The sequence below is a fragment of the Charadrius vociferus genome, unplaced genomic scaffold, assembly GCF_000708025.1.
Source record: "Charadrius vociferus isolate BGI_N301 unplaced genomic scaffold, ASM70802v2 scaffold341, whole genome shotgun sequence".
NCBI lineage: Eukaryota > Metazoa > Chordata > Aves > Charadriiformes > Charadriidae > Charadrius > Charadrius vociferus.
Window position 1 is genome coordinate 2,413,290 of NW_009646847.1, and position 23,545 is coordinate 2,436,834.

Sequence of the window (23,545 nt, forward strand, 5' to 3'; positions counted from 1 at the left end):
GAGTTACGGGGCTTTGGGGCTACTTCAGGTGCTGCAGAGCCCTGTCTGTCTCGCCTGCCACCGGGAAAGACCTGCGCAGAGCCTGAGGGACCCTCAAACCTGTGGAGCCGCACTGTACCACCAGAGAAGATGAGCCCCACCACAACTGCTCGTTCCAGACCCAGCGCAGCCACCTCTGGATCCGGCCCCTCCCTATGCAATATCCGTACACGTCTGCGTGTGGAGGAGGCCCCTCAGATGGCTGGCGGATCCTCGGATGCCCATTTTTTAGCACAAGAAAGACAAAACAAGGAGCGAGGAGCGTTAGATGATATAAATTTTACCTTTTGTAGCAGGACCCAGCAAACCAAGGAAAGTTTGCAGCGCTAGCAAATGGCAAATAACCCATTAGCTATGGATAGTTCAGCACGTCTCTACTTTTATTATAAGTTAGACTCGCTAAACCATTGACTTAACAGAGAATCATTATAAATCCCCATTTTGAATTTTTTTATTAGCAGTATTTATCACCTTCTCAAAATCAATCCTATATTTTTAAATTAAAACAAATGACTACTTGTACTGCAATCAATATTCGTACATTTCCCTTTTTTAAAAGGAGAAAAAATGGAATACAAAGAAATGTCCTTCTTTGGCTGCATCAATCCAATTTCAATATAATTCAATATTTAATAAATATAATCCTCCGTGTCTGTGCAGGGAAACATCATAAAAAATGCAAAAGGTTTCCTGGTCTCCAATAACTTGCATGAAACAAAGTGTTTCCTCATTCCTTCCATAAATACTGCAGTCCTACACTACTGGGTTTTGCTTCCTGTGTATTAGGAGGAGTTTGCTCTGATTATGTATAAGAAAGGAGGTTTACATATTTCATGATTAAAAATCCAAAATGCTACCTACCATCTCCCAAAAAATTACCATCTTTATCTCTTTGTATTTCTTTGGCTTGTTGTTTTTGAAAGGGCAAAAAAGAAAAACCTTATATAATACCTAATTTGTACATCTGTGGTTTCCCTCTGACTTGTGTAGGCACCATATGTTTTTAATTATCATAATAGCCTTAAAGAACCTGTTCAGTGGGAAACACATATGATCCTTTTATTACTGGTTTGTAATTTAAACAGTTTTAACAGAAAAGGTCTGGCTATAAGGGACTGAGAGGCACAAAGGTCTAAAAACCCTGTTATTGACCTCTGAAAGCATGAGTTCAGATCCCACCCACCGAGGTGGGACCCGGCTCTCCCGCCTCTGACAGAGGTAATCGGTCGCATGTGAAACGGCTCTTCGGGACCTTAAAAGACATAATCTCCAATCTCAAATGACTCGATGTTTCAGTCGGCGGCTGACACAATGAAACCAGGGTCTATAAACATTATCGCGCACCCGATCTGCACTTTCTTCTCCCTGGCAAAAGCTTGCGGAGCGATGATGCCGCAGGAGAAGCCCTGCGAATGCCAGAAGCTCAGAATTTCAGCAATTCTCATTAGTTGTTGCCCTTTCAAATTCCTGGTTTTGTCCTTTATGCAAATGCGGGACTGGTGAGCACGCCAGTCTCCCAGCCACGGGAAACAGTCAGATATTCGGAGGTAGGAATTAAATTTAACAAGTTCAATTCACTCCTGATTCTGGACATCTAAACACATAATCAGTCTGATAATGTTATTAATTATCATTCAAGCGACAACCTTTGACACTGGCATGCTCCCACAACCTCCCTACTCCAATAACTCAAACAGAAAATCGTTGGCATGAAAACCCACAGTCTTATGAACAGAAATTGCAAATAAGCAGGCACTGAACATACAACTGGGAGGGAGCAAAATCCCCCTTTTCAGAGAGAAAGCAGAGGCTCACACAATAGCTCAGTCACTTCACCCAAAATGAAATTCTGCACAACTTCGTCCCAAAACAGATAATTTACACCCCAAACAAAGAGCTGTGGGGAGAAGAGGGTGGGGAAGGGAGCCTAGCTAAAATTACACTGAGGCTGGAAGTCGTTACGGCTCCATCTCGGGAGATGGATGGTGTCCTCATTAGAACGAAGCTTTATTTAGACGGACGGACAGAATCCTTATTAGAACATTAGGCTGAAAAGTTTAAATGTCACGAAATACAAAATTAAGATTTTGCAAATAAATGCTGACTTGGAGGAAAAAAACTTCGAGCTCTCTGCATGGATCCCACCGGAGACACTTAGGAAAAATGAAATCACTCCGGAATTGCAATCTCCCGTGCTAGTCTAACCCTTCAAGGGGATTCCTGGAAAACCCCATTTCACAAAAACCAGAGGAGAAGATCCCTTTTCTTGGGCAAAGTGGTTTCCACTCATGATCTGATGCTATCGGCTCTGTCCCTGGCAGCACACTGAGCCCAGAGGGAAAGGAGGACTTGGGAGTCACCCGTTTCTGGGGGGAGCCCACCCAGAGGAGGACACGCTGATGTTGGAAACCCATTTCTGGCTGCACAAACCCTGCTCCCGGAGCGAGCGTGTGAGCAGTATCTCACATAAGGAGCCTCAAGAGGGAGAGGAATGCAGTGCCCTGGAGACTGCGAACGAGCCATTCCCTGCCCTTCCCTGTCTCTCTCCCCATCCCCAGGCCCTCTGCTTTCTCCAGGGAAACTCAGGTATTTTGCAGTGATGGAAAGACAGCTTAATTACCTTGCATACAAAAAAGACGGTCATTGTTTTCCATTTTACCTGAAAGCTAACGGATCTTGGGATACCAGACGCGGATGCTCAAAATCCCCTCTGGAGCCTTTCTGGTGATTTGTCGTCTCTTGGTGGCCTTTGGTGCACACCGGTCTCTGCCGAGGTAGTATGTGAGCTATCGCACACTAAAAGCAGATTTTTGAGAGAGGCAGTGCGTGCACACACCCATACACCCGCTCCCACCCAGACGCCCTCCACCCCCTCGTCCTGCACCTTGCTCGCAGGTCCTGCTCCAAAGCGCAGTGCCCTGAGGAGGAACTTCTCATCTCAGAGGCTTCGGTGGCTGGGGTGGAAAAGGCAAGGCAGGCTTTGCTCCTGAGAGGCACAGCACTGCAGAGCTCTGCGTGGCGCGGTCCTTGTCCTCTCATTCCAGGCTCACGGGAAAGACCTACGGCTGCTGCTGTCCCCCGTGCTTAGCTGAGACAGACCCGGGCAGCTGGCGGGATGGACGTGCCGATGGACGTAGCCATCTCCGCTGGCCTCACCAGAGCTCCCTGTTCTTCCTGGACGCAGTGATTCTCACGTGGCACAGGGTCTCCCACCTGCGTGTCCCCTTTGCCAGGGTCTAGGCCTCTACACTGAACTTTCTACTCAGGCCAGAAGGGGATGCTTATGGACATAGAATTTCTGCTGGGATTAAACAAATTTAAAAAAAAATCTTGCATTTGATCTTCTAAATAACTAAAGATTTTTCTCTTTGGCTTTTTTGGTCGTTCCCCCTCCCCCCCCCCCCAGTATGAATCCAGTGAAAATCCAATTTTCCCTTCCCACAGCTTCACCCACAAAATCATCAGGATGAAGTTTTCTGATGAAACAGAAGTTCTCAGTGTTTAACTTGCAGCAGGGGGAGGATGGCAGGGACCACCACACGTCGCAATCGCACAACCAGAGAATGATCACTCAGCAGGCAAGCCCTCCTCTCGCACAGACCTGGTTGTGTACCTCTCACACCACCCTCTAAGCAACTGACCCTGCCAGCCAACAGCAAAGGAGGGAGCACCGACATACCCCACCAGAAGGTATCTCCTTGCCTTTGGAAAGACACACAGGATCCATCCATGTGTTGAATTCATGTCCACCACCACCAAGTAAAGTCAGCCTCAGGACCCTTCATGCTATAGGTCTCAAGCCAAGTGCTTCCACCTCGTCCTCTTTTTCTCCCATACACGTACAAACACAATTCTACCTTAAGAGAAATCCCACTTCTGGGCCTGAGAAAACTTTCTTTTTCTATTTAAGGATCCTCCTTTCACGGTAAGGATCCTCCAAATTTCCAAAAAGTGGATAACAACACCACCACTGTGATCCCATCTGTACACAGCAATGGCACTGTAATGCATAGAGCATAAAACACCAAATTCCCACAGACAGCATCTGTCTTACTACAAACAATGGACCATTATCTTGTAAATAATTCTGATTAAGCTGCAGCATTTTCCCCAAACAAACAGTAGGGGAGCAGAGGGTGAGGATTTTTCTAGTGGGAGTGCCGGTTTTCTCCTTCCCCAGCACTGACACTCAGTTTTTTATTCAACTGATTGGCCCCCTCCCCTCCCCGCTCTGTCCCCCATGGCTTGGTTTTCATCTTCTGACCTTATCCAGCTGTCAATCATTTTGGCAACTAAAGAGGGAGCCATCATGTTAATGGGATTCCCACCTCTATCCTTTGGGAAAGCTTTTCTGGTTTGGTGTTTTGTTGTGGTTTTTTTTTTTTTTTTCTTTTTCACCCCAACGTACGGTAAACCCTCCCTTTATTAAGCAGTTCTTGTGCTAGGGGATGGAAAAATCAGCCGCACCGCTGGGTGCGTGTTGGTGCCGGTCAGAGTTTGGGGACGTCTGGCTGTGCCGGGGACGCATCTTGGTGTGCCTGGCACCTGGGTGAGCGTGGCCCGGGAGCGCGCTTCGCTGGGGAAAAGCTGTCGCCCTCTTCAAACCCTCAGCGGGGAGAGCAGAGCCCTCAGCTGCCCACGGCGAGGAGTGGGTCTGGGGGCTCGCCGGCCCCTGCCAGCCGGGTACCTGCACCCACAGGAGCGTTCCTCCACACTCCAACCGGCAGGCTAAACCGGCAACAGGTTGACCAGGAAGATTTGAAAGGATTTAAAAGAAAACCAAGCGTGCAGACCGGGACAGGGTTAGCTGTGCAAAGGGACGGGGGATACAAGGCCCGATCAGGGCTAACGTGGTCCTTTCTCCTCAGGTTCACAAACTGATCTATGTGGCAGCTGTGAACTGAGGAGAGCCCCCAAGAAATCCTGAATTTCGTCTTTAACCTCTTCGTTTCAATGCACAAACCTTTTCTTACATGTCTCTCTTGATAAATGTCACATCTCTATATGGCTGAAGGGTTGGTTTTCCTTCCCTGTATCCTCTTAACTTGCCTTGTTATACATGTGAGTTGTTCAGGATCAAACGCACTTCCTGGCTTGAATAAAAAAAAAAAATCAATAAGTAAAGCAACAAGGACTAATCTGGGATGGTAATGTTGAAAAGCAGGCAATAAAAATTTTAACTTACAAGTAAAGAACTGAAGTCACTGCCATTCAATTAAAAACCACACAACAGCCAGTTCAGCCACCAGATCAGCAAGCGTGAGCAGGAACGCCGGGACCTGCCGAGCGCTGCGGAGACCCAACACCGAGCATCACTCTGACACTGGAAAGGAGGGGACAAACGGTGGCAGACAGTGTGGTCCTGACAAGGCCCTGCTCCTGTGGGCACGGGACAGGAGGACCCGCGGGCGGGTGGCGGGCGAGGGGCTGAGGAACCCACCAGACACGATGCTGAGCCATCGCCTGCCTCGGGCCCCTGGCGCTGCAACACGGCTGGGGCTGGCGTGCTGCGGTGACGGTCAAAATCCATCGGCTCAACCCAGCTGGCACTCCAAAGAGCCCTGAGGTCAAAATTCACGGATTTGGTGGGAAGACATTATGGGCAAACTATGGCAAAGCTCCTGCAGGTGCAGAGAGCACACAGGCACTGGCTGGGGCTGCTGCTGAAGGCAGGTTTCATCACAGGGTCGGCCGCCCCGCGGTGCCCAGGAGGGCATGCTCGCCCGCCCGGCCGCGGTACGGAAGGGATGCACACGCCCAACATGTATTTTCCATGCGTGTTTATTTTCGTCAATAAATTTTTATAGCGTACTGGAGTTGTACCAGAGACGGAGGCATTTATAGGCTGAGGACTTATATAATGTTCTTCGTCTTCAAAGTGCTTTACAAACATTAATTAATTCATTTGTCCTCACAGCACTCCTACCAGGGAGAGAAGTACTATTATTTTCCATTTCACAATGGAGAATCCAAAGTGGAAAACTTATTTTTTTTCCCCGTGGTCAGGGAGCGAATCGCAGGTAGATCTGCCGGAGGAGCGGGGGCTGCCAACTTCTGAACGTGAACCCCCCTCCCCAAATCCTATTGAAAAGACTCGTGTTCTGCCAGAGTCATGGCACATACAGGGATATGCCTTGGGTTTTTCCTTCAGTAAGAGATAATTAAGGAACAATTCTCTCTCTGATCCCCAGCATGGCATGCTATTTTCTACCCCACTGTTGCTCCGCGAGCTGAACAATGGCTGTTCTATGCAGGGAACGGCGCTACAGACGCCCCGGATCAGAGGAGATCGGCTTAAAGAAACTTTCTGGCCCGCGTCTCGCTCCGCGGACAATGGTGCGGGCGAGGCGGCTTGGGTGCCAATGCCCGACACGGGGGCGGCCTCGGGAACACCTGCTTGGAAATGGCAACGCTCCGGGCAGGGGCATCTGTGGGCTGAAGTCGCTCACATGCTGCATCCCTATCCAGAAATTTCATGCGGTACGAAAACTGTGGTGGTTTCCCGTGTTTGTTCTCAGTCCTCGGTGTGTTCCTTTGACAGCCGTGCGGGAGGGATGCACGGTGCTCCTAGCTCACCTCGGTGGTGCTGCTGGGAATAAACCGCTTTCCTGTCCGCTCCTTGCCGGCAAACCTGCGGCTGCTTCCAACGGCAGTAACAGCCACCGCGAGCTTGAAAGGCTCGCTTCAACGCATCCCAAAAAATCAAATGGTGACCGGGTCTTCTAAGGGAGCGTTCAGTTCGGAGAACTTAATACCGGGGATGACAAACTGGGAAAAAAAATCCTAATTTTATAATTTCTGAGAAAGACGCGTTTCACCTGTTATAATCCTCGTTAGTGAAGACCTTACCCACCCTGGGTTTTTTCCCCACTAGTTCATGTTTTGACAATAATAAAAATGCACAAAACCCCAAACCTTCTAGGTAATTTCCTAGCTCGGAAAAGATTGCATCTATTAGCAAAATAAACCACCAAGTTATACCATGGCATATTGCAGAAGACATGACCACGTCCTACTGGGGAAAGGCCCGTACCTAGACGTTGCTTCAGAACAACCAGAACAATTGTTTAGTGAGAAATGTTTTTTGCATATGACTCATCAACCCTTGAAAACAGGATTTCTTATATAATACAAGTGCTGACACAGCCTTCACTTGAGTGGTGTGACTGCAGCTGTATAATTACAACTTTAGATATGATGTTATGGACCTTAGGTTATGCCATTCAGACAAATGCTCCATTGTATTACAGAGATATTTTTTCCTTAGTCATATCGCCCACAGGACAATAAGGACTATATTCACAGCTCACTGCATAGAAGTTTAGGCATGTAACAGCCAGCGGTATTACACAAGATGAGATTATACCCTATGGGGGTTAAATGGATTCATAATTGCCACTTTTTCTTGTCTTTTTTTTTTTTTCTTTGCTCCTAGTTGATACTTTTTTGGAAGTGCTCTCCAAATAAAAGGAAGAACAATCTCACACTGAGTCTGGATAAATGTTACAGTTTTCTCACAAATGCTGTATTATTTCTAGCCCTTCCAAAATAATATAATTGTCCTACTGCTGAACTACAGATTTTTCTCAGTATGACACAGAACACTAAAATGTCAGGTCCTGACTCATGGTGTTTTGGTGGAATAAATAAAAAGTACCAATATGCTATTCAAAACTGACAGCATTAATGAAGATGTGACACCGGGAGCCCTAGTCATGTCTTCCTTCAGCTTCCATTGTGCACCCACCACCAGGCCACCTCCTATGGGTTCCATCCTGGAGATACTTACCATAGACCTGAGTGACACTACTGGGACTGATGCGACTGGTTGCTCGTTTTCCTATGCACGCTCTATCTTGGGTGAATGGTACGCGGGTCTGAGGAGGGAGGCTAGTCTCAGGACGCTTATCGCACGTTCTTCCCACGGGAAACAAAAAGGAGGGTTCAGTGCTATCTGCAGTACTGAAGACAGTGACTTAAACTAGGCAAGACTAACCAAGAAAGATCACTTACGGGCTGTGTGCTCCTGGTGTTTCTCCACTGGGATAGACATTGCCTACCCCTTACTCGCTATTTCCAGCTGCGGGACTGGACCCGGATACATAACTCACCCTGGCCAAGCACCCAGGCACTAATTCTTACACACTTAATCCATCCCACGTTACTCATTTTTAACCCAGTGGCCTCCACAAAAGTTTCTGCTGGATTGTAACAGTGACAGAGGAGAAGCAGGTCCCACACTCCCAAGGTATTTTCTGTGACAGAGGAAACAAGACTAGCGCCGCCCCTTATATACCTGCCTAACCCGACATGGCATCGTTCTAACGAAAAACCGCTCCTCCCTTAGAGGACTGCTTTTTTACTAAATACCCTTTACAAGGCCACCAAGCAGCTTTGCAGAGTTTGCCTCTCAAAGCGTCAAACAACAGTGGGTTGCATGAGTGGTCTTTGGTCTACCAAAAGGTACAACAGTTTCTCAGAGAGTTTTCTTGAATGAATTAACAAAATGACTCAAAACTGCACTAATGGTTAACAGCTTTTTTTTTATTAGCAACACTGAGATAAGTTATTGAAGCATTTTAGTATTGTTTTACATTCCATTCAGAAGTGACCTAACTTGTAACTCCATATACATTTAAAGATATAGTTTGACACTTATTCAGAAAGCAACAATTATTAAAACTTACATACCTTCATTACCAGGAAACCTTAATATATTTTCTAATTACTTCCAACAATACTCTATTCCAAAGCACATGATAACCCACTAGAAGTTTACACATTTCACTTCAATCACAGGTTTTAAATTGTGGTTGTCAGAGTGCTGTTCATTGAATTTTACTGTCTTTCTTGGTTAATATTGGAAAACCTGGCACAATATATTAAGCTAGAAATATTGCTTAAAGAATATGAAAAAAGATAACTACAGTATTTTTTCCTGCTAAAGCATTACAAAATACAGGACCATTAAAAACTCAAATAGAAATGACAATAAATAACCTTAAAAATGTTAAGAGAATTTTCACTCATACTAAAGTCCATTCCCTAAGCTTGCCAAACACATAAATAACAGAACATATTCAGGACCTCTATTTTTGTACTATTATGATGGTTTGTTATATATTGTGGATGTATTGTGTATACATATATTAATGCTTACACTTAAGTTATATATCTTTTTCTTTGCTGAAACAATTAATAAGCCTCAGGTAATTATTTATCCCTGGTACTACAGGTATCTAGATAGGTGGGAGCAAACCTCAGAAATTCCAGAGACGCTATACTGTGCATAACAAGATCATCTCCGCATAAAGATATCCTAAGTTCCTTAGATTACAAAGATGAATTTGGTTATTTATTTCTGAAAGCCTGTAACATAAAATTGTAATTGCTGTCAAATTAATTGTTTAAAATTGGCCTCATAATAGGTATTAATCGTACACTTAGTTCTGACTTACAAGGATGTCTAAATTGTTCGTGTTTATGAGTAGTTACAGCAAATACTATACCTCAGACACAAGAATATATATTCCTGGACCAAAACACAAACCAGAGCATTGTCTCATTTTGGAAAGACCTGGAAACATCTCTGCGCCTCTGCCTAATCCTAAAATATAATTTGAATTTGACCTGGATATGAGAAAAACAGTCAGAATATATTGTTTGGGAGATGAAACTTAGAGTAAAATCATACAGCTCTAAGCTTACATCACTATTTTGTCTCTGCAAAGAAAAGAAAAGCCTTTCTGTGCTAGGGATTTGCCTTGGTGCGGCTGGCCACTGATGTCTGAAATCAAGGCACATACCAAGGCCTCCTTTCGAAAACACAATCCCCCTTTCAGATCTGGTGCTGGGAGGGACTGAATGCCTCCGGTTTCACTGGGAACAGAAGGTACTCAGCACTTGGCTGGATCGGGTATTTCAGGGGTTAATTTCCAGAAACGCAATTGGAATGGGAATGTTACACTGGAATATGAAAAATGGTAAGAAATAAAAGTTTTCAACAGTAAACAAAAGGGTGATACCCAACTTATCACCTGACCCATTTTGGATACAACAAAATACAATGAAATTAAATTACACGAATATAGCGATGAAATTTGAAGTCAAATAAACGCAGGACCTGATTCTGCAATCCTTAGTCATGTAAGTAGTCCCACTCATGGAGAATGAGGGATGCAAGACTGGGTCCTTAGCTTCTGCTTAGGAAGTCAATGTTGATTCAGACAGTATCTTTTCTAGCCAAAAATATGCAGCAAAAGGAAAGTAACATAAACAAGGCTAAATGTCAACAGTGTTTGCAGACTTACAGACACCATCCATTTGTTTGTACTGAAATGACTAGCGAACCATTTGGCAAATACAATGCTATTCACAGACCGGCCCTTTTATCCAGCAGCACAAACTTCACTGGATCACTGGCATTCCCAGTTAATTAGACAAAGGAAGCAAGCCATATGAGTTTGGTTCGATATTGCCGTGCAAATGGCACTGCGACATCCAGAAGCGCGGCTGAAACCCGGGCGGGGGCCGAGGCGCTGCTCTCCCCTTCAGCAGGACGGTCCGCACGCTAAAAGCAGGCCTTGGACCTCCTAACTGCAACTAAAGAAACCTCTTCAAAATCACCATAATGGGGTAAAGAAAAGTCTGCAGTGAAACTTCCATATCATTTCATTCGTCCTTGAAGGAAAAGAATACTCTGGTTAATCCTTCAACTGCAGATCAGGACAAAACGCTGAGTTACTTAAGTGCATGACAAGCTCCTCTAAACGGGCAGGAGGACTGCCATTGCTGCAGTAGGATGACCTTCCACTGCCTCGTAGCTGTCCTACAGCTCAGACACCTCAGGCCTTTCGCTCCTGTTTCATACGGATTTTATAATTCCAAAGTGCTGCAATAAGGATTCGAGTGAAGCCACCACAAACAATTAAAATTCTTTTTTTGTATTTTACGTGTTGGTGGTAGTTCTGAAGGGGTTAGCATTATAATCTTTTCGGTTTTGACACCTGTGGCAATAAGCAATTTACAACAACTAAATTCACTATTTAAACATTGGGGTAGCGCACTATAATTATGTGACAATAAAGCTGTAATAATCTGCCACAATCGGTCTTCCCCTTGCCCAGCCCTCTTGTCTGTGCTGCAGTGCCACATTTGGAAGGTATTTCAGAAAGTTACAACGCTGAACATTTTAACAATTCTGTGCAATGCCGAACGCTTTCCGCTCCACGGGAAACGGAAAGCGCTCAGCCCTTTGCAGGATGAGAACTCCAAAGCTGGTACCACCCACCAGAAGGGCCCTGCCCTGCTTTCAGACAGCCAGAGAAGTGACAATGGGGTGGAGCCTACGCAGGAGAAAACAGCGCTAATTGCAGAGGAAAGCAAGCATGAATGGAAGCAAATTAGATTTAAAGAGGCAACATGGAACCAATACTTTTGGACACCGTTAAGTGTGGGTTCAATAGCACTAACCCATTAAGTGACCAACTAACGCCCAGGACTATCCCTGGCCAATGGTTCTGTAGCCCACCAACTCCTCTCTGAAAGCCTAAGTACTTCCCAAGCAGAAAATGCAAGTAGGGAAATTTTACCGCCTCAGACACAAAGCAGAAAAAACTTAAAGGGGAGGAGAGAGAGAAAGGAAAGGGTCTTGTCATAAATAGATGCTGTGCAAATCACGTGTAAATTAATGACTTGGAACAGGAGGTAGAACATTATTGTGATCCAACCACATGTATATGGGAAGACAAGCAGAGAAAGAGAAGAGTGTAAATGGAGAGGAAAACGGACCTTGAAAACTGAAATACAAAGTCTGTCTAAAATCTCCCAGCACAACTTCTCGAATAAGCAAGGGCTGTGAAAGCAGGGTACATGGATGCTCAAGGCAGCTACCAAGCCACAGAGCCATTACCCTGGGCTTCCCCCTCCACGCTGGGCTACTGGCTGCCACGCAGTAAGGAAAGGCACGTCTTCTTCTTAGGAACTGCGTGGTAGCAAAGATTAACAAGATCGCTCCAAGGTATGGTTGCTCGAGACTCCAAAACTCAGCACAGGTCAGGAGTAACTCTAAATTCATCAATAGCATTTTTTTCTTTCTTTCTGTTATTTCCTATTCTGCTATGTATGTAAAGAAGAAATATTACAAAAATTTGTGATTTTTTCTCAGCAGCACTTTGACATGGAAATCCCTGTATTATGTAGTAACTGTGGTTCTTTCCTAATTGAGCCTTTCATCCCTACAGCCTGAAGCATGATTGAAGCATAAATGAATTATGTGTACATCATCAATCTCTCTCATTCTGCATATAGGGAAACTGAGGACTGCTTCCCCATGTGTGGTGACTTTCCAAAACAACAATGTGAGTTGGTGGCATTCTTCTCTAGAAATTAAATTCTTTTTGAGCCAAGATTTGTGCTTAAAAACTGACCCATTATCTTAAGGTAAAATCTGCCAACTAGAAATGATCCACATGGATCACTGAAAATCCCAGCTTGTTTTTATGCAGCCAGAAATTTAACTCAATTAGCGTGGCCAATCAAAGATGCAATCTCAGCTAACTGAAGCTGAGATATTTTATTTCAATTTTATTTCCACTGTATTCTGACTGCGGAAAGAGCACCACGCCTTGCTGTCTTGATTGTGCAAGGACTGTATCAAGTGTATCAGTGTTCTCTCTTGAGATGTCAACAACCCACACATTGTTGGCTGTAAAAAGAAAGGCAAATGCACAGAGGTTCCCAAAATACAAAGGAACGCAAGAATCATGCCCTGGAATCGGGTGCTGGAGGTGGGTCCCAGGTTTTCTAATCTGTCGGGCAGTAGGAGAGAGAAAGGGAACCACGAGTAAGGTCATGGGCTTTGTGCAAGAGGGAAGGCAGGCTAAGAAATGAACAGGGTGCTCCTGATGGCTAATCTGCAAGCACAGAAACATCAGGTGAGATTCCCCACACTAGCGTGCACAGATGGAGCGTGATTTCACAGTATAAAATGTCACTGAGAAAATGAAAACTCCCCCAAAACACTACTTTCAAGTGGGTGGTGTCCAAGCCAACCAAATAAAAAAAAGAACTAGTGACACGGGGCTTGTTCCTACTTATCTACTTTTGCTGTGAGATATCGAGAAAAATGAAATCACATATTAAAATAGTCAACATTAATACTTGTATTCTGCAAACACTCAATAGAATGTCAGTAAAGAATTTTAAAAAGCTATTTTTGGAGGGGGGAGAAAGGAGGACTCACACTGCATTTTCCATTAAAAAATAGCTTAAAAAAGTAGAACAGACAAGCTTCTGTTCGTTTTTTTTTTCCTTCATACTTCAAGTCAAATCCATTATCACTGGGCAGAGCTTGTGAAAGGGATATGGTCTTTAAAATCATATAAACTCAAGCCATTATAAAATGTCTGTTGAATTGATTGGAAGATGAAACAAAAAACTAATGGAAATAATATGACCTCATTTCAATAATAATGTTAGAGGGTGGGGTTTTTTTTTGTTTTAAAAATCTTACGTCTGGGAAGAAGTATAAAGATACTTCGTACAAAGCAACTGATCTTAGTTTTCCAATGTTTTTACTTGTTTGTTTAGAGAGTCATTTCTCTGCTGTTTTTTTTAACTGATTGATTGTACTCCACACATAGAAAAAAAAAATCCAAGTAGGATTTTACCAACTTCAAATTAAATCAACTATCAACTATTTTCAAAATATCAGTAATGTAACTGCTGATTTTGAAGAATCTGGAAATATTTCCAACTCTCTGAATTGATTCTTAGTGCTTTGAGACACAGAAGTTTACAAGTAAGGCCACGCGGATACTTGGGCTCATGAGTCAGTTTAAGTAATGACAATATTGTGAAGCCAAAGTGCTCTAAGAATACAAGCGAGATAAACTTTGTGATGAGAAATCACACTTTTTTTTATCAGACCAACTAATAAACTTGGAAAACCAGAGAGGGGCCTGAAGAAGGGGTTATGGCTTTAAGCACACATCATATCCTAGTAAAGTCAAACAAAGCTCCCACTAACCTTAAGTCAACCGGAGTAACCACGCTTAAGTGTTTGCAGATTTAGGCTTCCATTTTAAATTGTCAGGCTTTATAACTGTTGATCACATTTTCTTTTCTTTTTTTTAACTTGAATACATTTTATTATGCATGTTCAGCTCTGACAATGAGTTTCTGATTAGTTTGAAGGTTAAGTGAAACGAGCATTACTGAAGTTTTTGCGCCCTTTACTGAATCTGCTTTTTAAAGTGATACTGTTTTTCAAAGGATTTACACTCTAAAATCTCTTTCAGACAAGAACTGTGATGACAAAAGTAGGAGATAAAATGAAAAAATCCTCATTCTCATTTGTTCAAAATAGATTTAACTTTCAAATTTGTCAAATATGAGGTGTGTGATACAAGAAAGTAAAACTGCAGTTTTGTAAATCAGACTAGTAAGGGTAAAAGGTTGTTTTGTTTGTTTGGTGTGGTGGTGTTTTTTTATTACCTGGAGGCATATTCTTAATTAGGCAAAATACAATTTGCACAACCACTAGTTAGAATAGTGAAAATGGTCAAGGGAAAGTACTGTATGGGTGCCACTGAAACAAACAAACAAACAAACAAAAAATTAAAAAAAAGGGGAGCGAAAGAAAAGAAAAAAGGCTCTTCACCACAGGCAGATGCATTCCACGCGCTTGGCCTTTGATGTCATTAATATCGTGGTAATTGAACACACCCCAATTTAAAGAAAGGAAAAAAAAATAAGAGCTAGAGAAAGCAAGGCTTGCTTGGCAAAGCATCCAGTGTTTTTCTTGGGTTCTTACTTATATCAAAATACTGAAAAGTTTGCAAGTTACCATGTAAATTTTTTAAAACTTTTTCCTCCTTTGAGTATGCTAAAGCAGTATCCCCTTCAGATGCCACTAGCACAGATAGTCTATATTGCTGCTACTCTAGTTTAAAAAGCAAGTTCTTGCTAAAGTCCTGTGTAAGTATATGCATGCAGCACTGCTGATTTCAATGGAGTAGACCACATATACAACTAGAATTTGGCCCACAGGGTTTAACATTTTAAAAAATGTATTACTAACAAACATGACTAAGTATATTCAAAGAGCAGCTTCATGATTCTGCACAAGTGTTTTCTGAAATGGTCTAAAAGAAGGTCTAAAACTTACCACACAAGTCAGGTCTCTTGATACATCCACTAGTTGCTGTGCTACTTGCAAGTCCATTAAAGGCTGCTAAGCCATCAGAGCTGTAAGCTCTTAGGACTGACAACATGTTCATCTGCTTCTCCAGGACCTGTGGACCCTGAACTTGTTCGGGTTTCATCACTCCTTGTGCAGTTTCATGGGAGGAGAGAAGATTCTGACTGTGCCACTGCTTTTCTGATGCTTGCGGCAGTGGTGATACGAGCCCTTGTGTTGGTTGTGAGGTGACTGCACTTGGTATATTGTCGCCTCCTTCACTGCTTTCTTTAGTTAGGGCAGACAACTGCTTATTCATAATATCTGGTTCTGTGTCAATGTCCTCATCTTCAATGTTTTCTTCCTTGGAAGATTCCATATCCTCAGATGAAGCTATGTCAGAAAGGTCATCAGTAGCACTTTTATTTACAGAGTCAGAGAGCAGAATATTTGGGTCATCTTCGGATTGTGTTTTTATTTCGGATTCATTACTGGTGCAAGAATTTTGTGTTCCTGTGCCAATAACACCAGGATAAACACCAAACTGCTTATAGAAGTCTGTTGTAAAATTACAAAAAGTGGATTCCATGTGGCTGGGCCAGGCAGTGCTCTTTTGCTCTCCCAGGGTCTCTTTATTTTGTCCTTGGGTCATTTTCTCAGAAGCTGAGTCCAGCTGGCTCAACATGTTTGAAACCACTGCCTCCTTGTTGGACTGCACAGAGGAGGGGAGCAAGCTCACTTTATTAACCGAGGCTGAAGCTTCTCTAGATTGGTCTTTGTTGTTCCCTATGATGTTGTCTTTACGTTTAGCCTTGCCCAAGTGATTGGCCTGGAGGTGCAGAGCCATTAGTTCCATAGATGAAGTTGTAAAGGAGCAAAATAAGCAGCCGTGCCAAGCAATGTTGTCTTGCACAGTAACAGATGAACCTGGGAGGGAGGCTGCATCTGGCCTTACGGACAAGTCAAGAGGTTCGTATTGTGACTTTTCTGTTTTTCGCTGTGAGGACTTGCTATTTATCTTTTCCTCACCACCATCTGAGCCCAGAGCTTTTGCTGAAAGAGGATCTGAGAGCGCTTTATCCTTCATTTCTTTTTCTTTCTTCAAAGAACTTAGGACAAAGCTGTCCATGAAAGCTTGCAAAGACCCTTGAAAGTTCACGCCGTTCCCAACCATGTTCTGGTAAGCACGGCCAAGTTCAGAAAAGTGTGTTCCTTTGGAAGATATGTCTGAACCCTTCATATTTTCTGAAGATACTTCAGATGACATGCCAGCTGCTTGTCCTTGCTGATCTCCAGAAGACAGCATTCCTGACGTCCACTGCTGCGAGACCATGCCACTTCGGAAATCGATACCAGGAAGCCCCTTGAAGGCTCCTCTCAATATATCTGGTCTGATAAACACCGAATTTTTACTTGATGTCTCATCTTTGTGTTCTTGACTTGCAGACTGGCCAGAGAGTGGTCCTGCTCCATTCTGTCGCTCCCGATGGTGCCGTTCCAAGTGGTATTTGAGGGATGCAGACTGAGTACCAGCGTAATCACAATGAGGACACTTGTAGGGCTTCTCACCTACAGGTATGGACAAAGAGAAAGATATAAAGAAAGAGAGTTAACTGTACTTTGGTGTACGGATGAGCGAAGAAAAAAAAATCAACATTAGCTGCTTGAAAACAAGAAGATCTTAGAGCTAATAATTCATTTTTAAAAAAGAAATGCCTTTAATTGAAGACTAATTCATAAACCAAATATTTCTAAAATGGGTTTCCAGAATGTGGGGCTATTCAGGAATGACATGGTATCTACACACAATTAGCCATCTTTTTCTTAATCTAACATGTAGAAAACTGTTGTAGAATTAAAAGCTATGATTATGAAAATGAAGCATAACAATTTCAACCACAGTAATCATTAAAAGTACAAGTTTAAAAAAAGAGAGACAAAGAATGTAACAAATGGATGGTTGCAATATTTTGTGTATACAATTGCTCTAAAATTTGTTTAAATTATACACATGGAAACCATTTTTAAACCTAAAAATTTTATGGCACTGTTACGCAAGACTGAAATGAATGATTTAAGTCTCGCTCTGCAGTAAATCATGGATATAATTAGCAAATGGCATACTGCACAAGTAATTTATCATTATTTGGAGGGCACCATTCCAGAAGGATTCAAAGATCTGCAGACCTACTGCATTGTTTCTAAATAAAGAACTATAAATACAGATTCTATAAAATATTAATATCATTACACTACATTAGGATTGCAGCATGTAAGAACATATAGTTAAAATAAAAAGTAGTCAATAAAATAAAAAAGAAAGCGAGTAATAAAAAAGTACAAAATATATTTAGTTTCTGTGTTTGAAATTAGCATTATCTACCGGTTTTTGCAGTCCTTTAAATTTGTACTAATGGCATTTCTAATGCTCGAGTACTAAAACATGTAATTTACCTACCTTAAGCGCTTTTCTAGGATTAGCTTGAACAGAGTTTTGAACATATAAGATGATTTTCATGAATTAAATATATATTTTAATCTAAACTTTTATTGTTCTTTCTATACTTTAAAAGAGGTAGAAGATATTACACATATAATAAATATTCACATACAATCATAAAGACATATCCAAAAAGAATGTACATCTAAGCAAATGTACATCTAAATTTTTGCAGAGCACTTGTTAGCCATGCAGAGTTCCTTTTAAAGGAAGAAGTATGGAAATCCTCACTAAAAGCGACAGGAATCTAAAGACTTGTGAGTTGTCAATATCAGCAATTCTTTCTATGAGGGAGCTCAACAAGAAGAAGAAACTGTTTTCTCTGAGTAGCTTTTTTTTCCTAAGCTATCCAAAAGACAAAGGCGAGCCTTCTCCAAACGGTATAATGGAAATACTTGTTTTAAAAACTTCCTCCACAGTAAAAATGCTAGATAATGCTACCTCGTTCACCAAACCAGCTGGAAAGTTACCTGTTTTCAAATAACCTCAAAATCTGCTTGAAACAAATCTGAAAAGCTCTCAAACTTTTGTTCTTTAAGCTACAGGCTCAACTGAAAGGCTGGTAAATACGTGGGACGCTGCCTCTCTCACTGACGGCAGGAATTTACTAATGAGGTGCAACACCAGAACACTCCAGTGGCCATACAGCCCGGCGGGAGCAGCTTACTGACCAGCAACGGTAGCTGGGAACGTGCTGCAATTCAGAGGGGGCTAAAGTAAATTACAAGCAGTGGAAATTCTAAATCCATAATGTAATCCTAAAGCTAAATGGTGAGACACGAGAGCTTTACATCAACCACATTAATCGACCTTTTTAGAGGAGAAAAGTGCAGCACCTCAAACAAGAGGTGTTCAGCAGAGGAAGAGGTAGTAATTAGCACGGTTCACGCTTTAGGCCTGGGTCCACACAGCTTAACAGAAGAACTCAGATTTAAACATTTCCCTGCAACTTCTGAGTCTTCCACAATCACCTAATTAAGTTCTGGCGCTCCACCAACAAGGAGTAGGGGCTTCGTTTCAGTGGGAGCTGTGCAAAAGCAAACAGGTCGTACTACGTGCAAGAGTCGCTGACCTGAGACAGATCTCCTCTGTCCGGGCTTCCCCGGGCTCAGGTGGGAGTCCGAGCCCTCACCCACACCCATGGCCGGCGTTTCAGGGTAGGGACAAGGGGACAGAAGACACTGGCTGGCTCTTTGTTTGCGTTTCCGCAGGGCTCTTTGGGAGCGTGCAAACTTTGACAGCTGTGCTGCCAGCCAGAACGTGGACAAATATTAATGCTGGGTTTACACCGTGTATATACTGCAATATTTTTGAGCTGTTTTCTGTTATTCTGATGTTTGTCCCACCAGTTCCCATCACCCGTCACTACTGACCTCTGGCACAACTGAGGTACTTCAAGCATTGCCTAAGAAGCAATAAGACTGGTGAAAAACAAGTACCAGGCTTTATGAGGTTAAATGCTCTCACTTTTGAATTTTCACTCCTCTTAATTGAAAAGCTCTTCCTCAGCATCCCCTATGCCTTTACGGAAATCTTTAACACAATTATATTGAGCACTTCCTTTTATTCTAATGATAGTTCAGTGTGTGTTTGCATTGCACATCAAGTGACACCATTAAAGAGTGTGTCCCAGCACTGCAGGCGCTATGTCAGCCGCTGGATAACTGCTTCTGCAGGGAGAAGTTTGCCCTATAGGCTGCACCGATGCTCCTGAAAACATGCAGGAGATGTTCCAAGCAATACGTATATGTAGAAATGGGTGTGAGTTAAAATCCGCAAACTAGAGGAAATACTAGTAATATTTTGCACTTCTAAAGTGCCTTCAATTTAAAGCACTGGGCACAACAACATATTCTTACTCTGAATTGCTAAGCCTTGAAGTCATTACATTTTCGGTTTCAAGGCCTCTCCCCTGAGCGAGCTTCCTTGCAGCAGAGGAGATCTGGGCACAGCTCCCTCCCAGTGCCGTAAACGCTGGATGGAAAGGAGACACTGACTGAGACAGTGTGGTAAAAAGTTCCAATCTCTCCTAGCCTTGGTACGCTGCCTCTGTGGTGCTCCCACCTCTTGCATGGCTAGAAATGAGATCTAAAGCTGAAGGTCTGAAATTGGACTCAACGTGTAGCAACATACTGTGCCACCCTCACAATCAGGCCTGGCCAAATAACATTGTTCAAAGGCAACTATTCAAAACCTCTCTCTTTTTTAGATCCAAATATTGGCAGTGATTTCTTTACTTCAAAGCCATCTTAACTGCTGCTATTTTGAGGGCAGGAATTGGGAGAAGGGAGTAGGATGGAGTAAATCATAGAATCATAGAATCATAGAATGGTTTAGGTTGGAAAGGACCTTGAAGATCATCGAGTTCCAACCCCCCTGCCATGGGCAGGGACACCTCCCACTAGACCAGGTTGCCCAAGGCCACCTCCAGCCTGGCCTTGAACACCTCTACGGATGGGGCCTCAACAACCTCTCTGGGCAACCTGTTCCAGTGCCTCACCACCCTTAAAGTGAAAAACTCCTTCCTAATGTTTAATCTAAACCCGCCCTCTTCCAGTTTATATCCATTCCCCCTCGTCCTGTCACTACATGCCCTAGTAAAAAGTCCCTCCCCAGCTCTCCTGTAGCCCCTTTAGGTACTGGAAGGCCGCAAAAAGATCTCCCTGGAGCCTTCTCTTCTCCAGGCTGAACAGCCCCAGCTCTCTCAGCCTCTCCTCACAGGAGAGGTGCTCATCTTTTATCATCTTTGAATCTTTTAAATTTAGTGTGTCAGTATGTCCTAAATCCAGTAATTGTGCAGGTATTTAGATGCTATTTCACCCATTCAAATTAACAACCAGCTATGCCCTGTGCAGGTCCCTGTACAAATGACAAAACAGAGTTATGAGCTGCTGTAGGAAAAAGCCCAACCTAACCTCCACCAAACTAACTAAAACCCAAACCAGTTTCAATGGAAAACCCAAAGGACCCCTTATTTCCAGGACTCAATCAGCAACTGCAATAGTATATGTCCAGAGAATACTACAGGGACAAGAGAGGTAGGCTATGATTCTTGTTAGAAGACAACCTGTTTGCATCTCATACTTTGAGGAAAAGTTTCAGAGAATTCATCCTACTGCAATGACTACCCCGGTAATACTGCCAAGAGCAGTGTCTGGATGAGTTATTTAACACTTAATATCAGTTCACATAAATTAACGTTGCCATATAGCAGTGAGGGAACATGACTTTTTCAAAATAATTTTCTGCATTTCATATCCAACAGTCATTTTTCATGGTTCACAAAAGCAATGACCATCCTGATCTTGCTAATTCTCTGGCCCTGTTTGCATCCCTGCAAACCTTTTCACAATGGAGTAGAAAGAGAGAATATTTCAGTGCATACAAAACAAAACAAAAAAAATCTTATAGAGTATAACTTATCCGGGCAATATAATCACAGTTCTGATCTATCTACTGGTCTGGTTTACAAGACCCAAGACATCTCACAAGAACTATTTTATATTGGGATACAGTAACACAATAAAAATTCAATGCTGCTTATAAAATCTGCACAAAAGCTTGGTAGATAACTGGAAACAGACATATTGCCCAGTAGAAACAGGTCTGTTTGTATAGTAGGTTGTATAAACAACGCAGATGTATAACCTGTGCAAGCTATCACCAGTCCTGCTCAGAACACAATCGCATCATACTAGTCACAGGAATTATCTGCTATGGGCTGTGCAAGGAGACCACAGCCAGATTATAAATAGATTTACAGATTTTAAGGCCAGAAGGGACAATTATGATCGTCTAGTCTGATCTGCTGTACGATGCAGGCCACAGACGCTCACATGATAATTCCTGCATCGAATTTTAACTACGATTTGGAATAAAACTTACTTGTTTTAGTTTAAACATACTCTGTTTCAACCACAGCAATGACAAAGAGTCCAACATGTCCTTAGGTAAACCATTTGACTGGTTAAGTATTTCCACTGCTCAAAACGTGTGCCTTATTTCTAGCTTGAATTTATCCAGAATCTGTTTCCTACTACTGAATATTGCTACATTTTTCCTGCTAGATTAACCAGTTTTTTTTTTCATAAAAAAACCTATTGCGTAAGGAACGTACTTGCAGACGGCAAAACCAGTCACCTCTTCACCTTCCCTCACTCTTGAGTGGAACACCCTTCCCAATTTTTCAATGTCCTTTTAAATTATGGGCACTCACTAAAGCTTTGATGAAATTTCAACTTGATATTAATCTTATACAGTTCCAGACTGTGTTTACATCCATAGCTATAGCAATCAACTAACAGCTCATATTCTGTTGCTTCTCTACCATAGTCCTAGGCCCAGTCATCAGCGCCTCTAGTATTTGTTCCTTTACATTTTGCTGATTTAAAATTCATATTGTTGAAAAGAGCCCACTTGACTAAGTGACTAATCAGTGCCTCCCCATGATTTTTAGCATCTTACCATTTTCATGCCATTGGTAAATTTTATCAACAGTGATTTTATATGCTCTTCCAAATAATGATGAAATACCAAATAGATGGAGCTGAAAGCAGTGGCAGCATCAGTTTATGTGCCATTTCATCTCTGTATACTGGGTTTTTTTGGCAGGTGGGATTGTCACACAGAACAAGCTACTTTCACAAGCCTTGAGAGAAAGCGAGAAACTTGATAAAACTTACTTTCGTAACATAAAATTGAATTAACTATGCTACCAATTCTTAATTAGTTAACCAATTCATTTTGTAATTTCACCCAAAACTTATGTCAGGGTAGTCCATTTATAATTTCAAGGTCTTAATGTTTTGGGTTTTTTTTTTCCTCCCAGAAATACCAGAATAGCCAGAGCTTTTTTACTACTACGAGTGCTCTGGAACTTGCTCCGCGTTCCAAGACTTGGTTTTTTTAAATGAACTTTAATGATTTGGAGAGCTCTTCAGCCAGGGTTTTTAAGACTTTATCTATAAGTTATCCAGTCTCGTTCACTCTAAAAAATATTAAAATGTAGTGGGCTACAGCATAACAGCCTCATTACTTAATGGCAGAACTGTATCATTGGAAAATACTTATAAAAACCATCGTGCTTCTTTCTGAGAACAGAAGAGTATTTCGTTTTCTGTACCATGAATTTTATCAATTCCCGTCCAGTATTAGCATGATACCAATTGTTAAACCTGCCAGATCTGCAGCATTCTACCCTGTTCTCCATAACCCTAATAGCCACATAGATATTTTTACTATTACTTTGTTTCCCTTATCAAATCTTCTTCAAGATCTATTTATACTTAGTGCTGTGGGCTTCTTTATTCGTTTTTTCATACTTAACATGCCGATTCTTAAAAATCCGCCCTGCCCCCTGGGCTCCCCTTGCCCACTGAACGTCCCCTCTCCTTGAGTAAGGTTCCTCAAGGCGCCGCTCCCCGGGACAGCGAGGGCTGCGCAGCAGCAGGAGAACCCCAACGCCTACGGCTCCGGCAGCCAGCCGCGGGGCTTTGACAGTCACTCGGGGACAACGTGAGTTGCGATTTGATCCTATACATTTCTAAACAAGCTATAGGTTTCTTCCACGCAAAGCAAATGAAATCAAACATGTCATAATTCCAGAGAATAGTGCTTGATGAAAACATTGAAAACATTTTCCAGCATTTTTTATTTTACCATTGAAACAGTTATTGATAACCTATTTTATCCATTGTGCAGTAGATATTTTAGAAATGAATTGCTGTATGGTTTAATTAGTTCATTATTATGCCTATTCTTACACGGTAATTTCTTTTATCATTCTAATCATTCACTTCACACTTTTTAAACCAAATGGAATATCA

At 42.5% G+C, this 23,545-nt stretch overlaps 1 protein-coding gene across 1 annotated transcript in view; it reads right to left on the bottom strand.

Annotated features, from left to right (window-relative positions):
• Positions 1 to 11,975: 11,975 nt before the first annotated feature.
• The window catches only part of ZNF536 (zinc finger protein 536), a 70,062-nt gene continuing 58,492 nt past the window's right edge, over positions 11,976 to 23,545 (bottom strand). The window contains exons 3-4 of the mRNA XM_009894058.1: positions 15,209 to 16,789; positions 11,976 to 12,022 (exon numbers count right to left, since the gene is read on the bottom strand). Coding sequence (XP_009892360.1) covers positions 11,976 to 12,022; positions 15,209 to 16,789 — 1,628 coding nt within the window. The remainder of the gene's footprint in view (positions 12,023 to 15,208; positions 16,790 to 23,545) is intronic.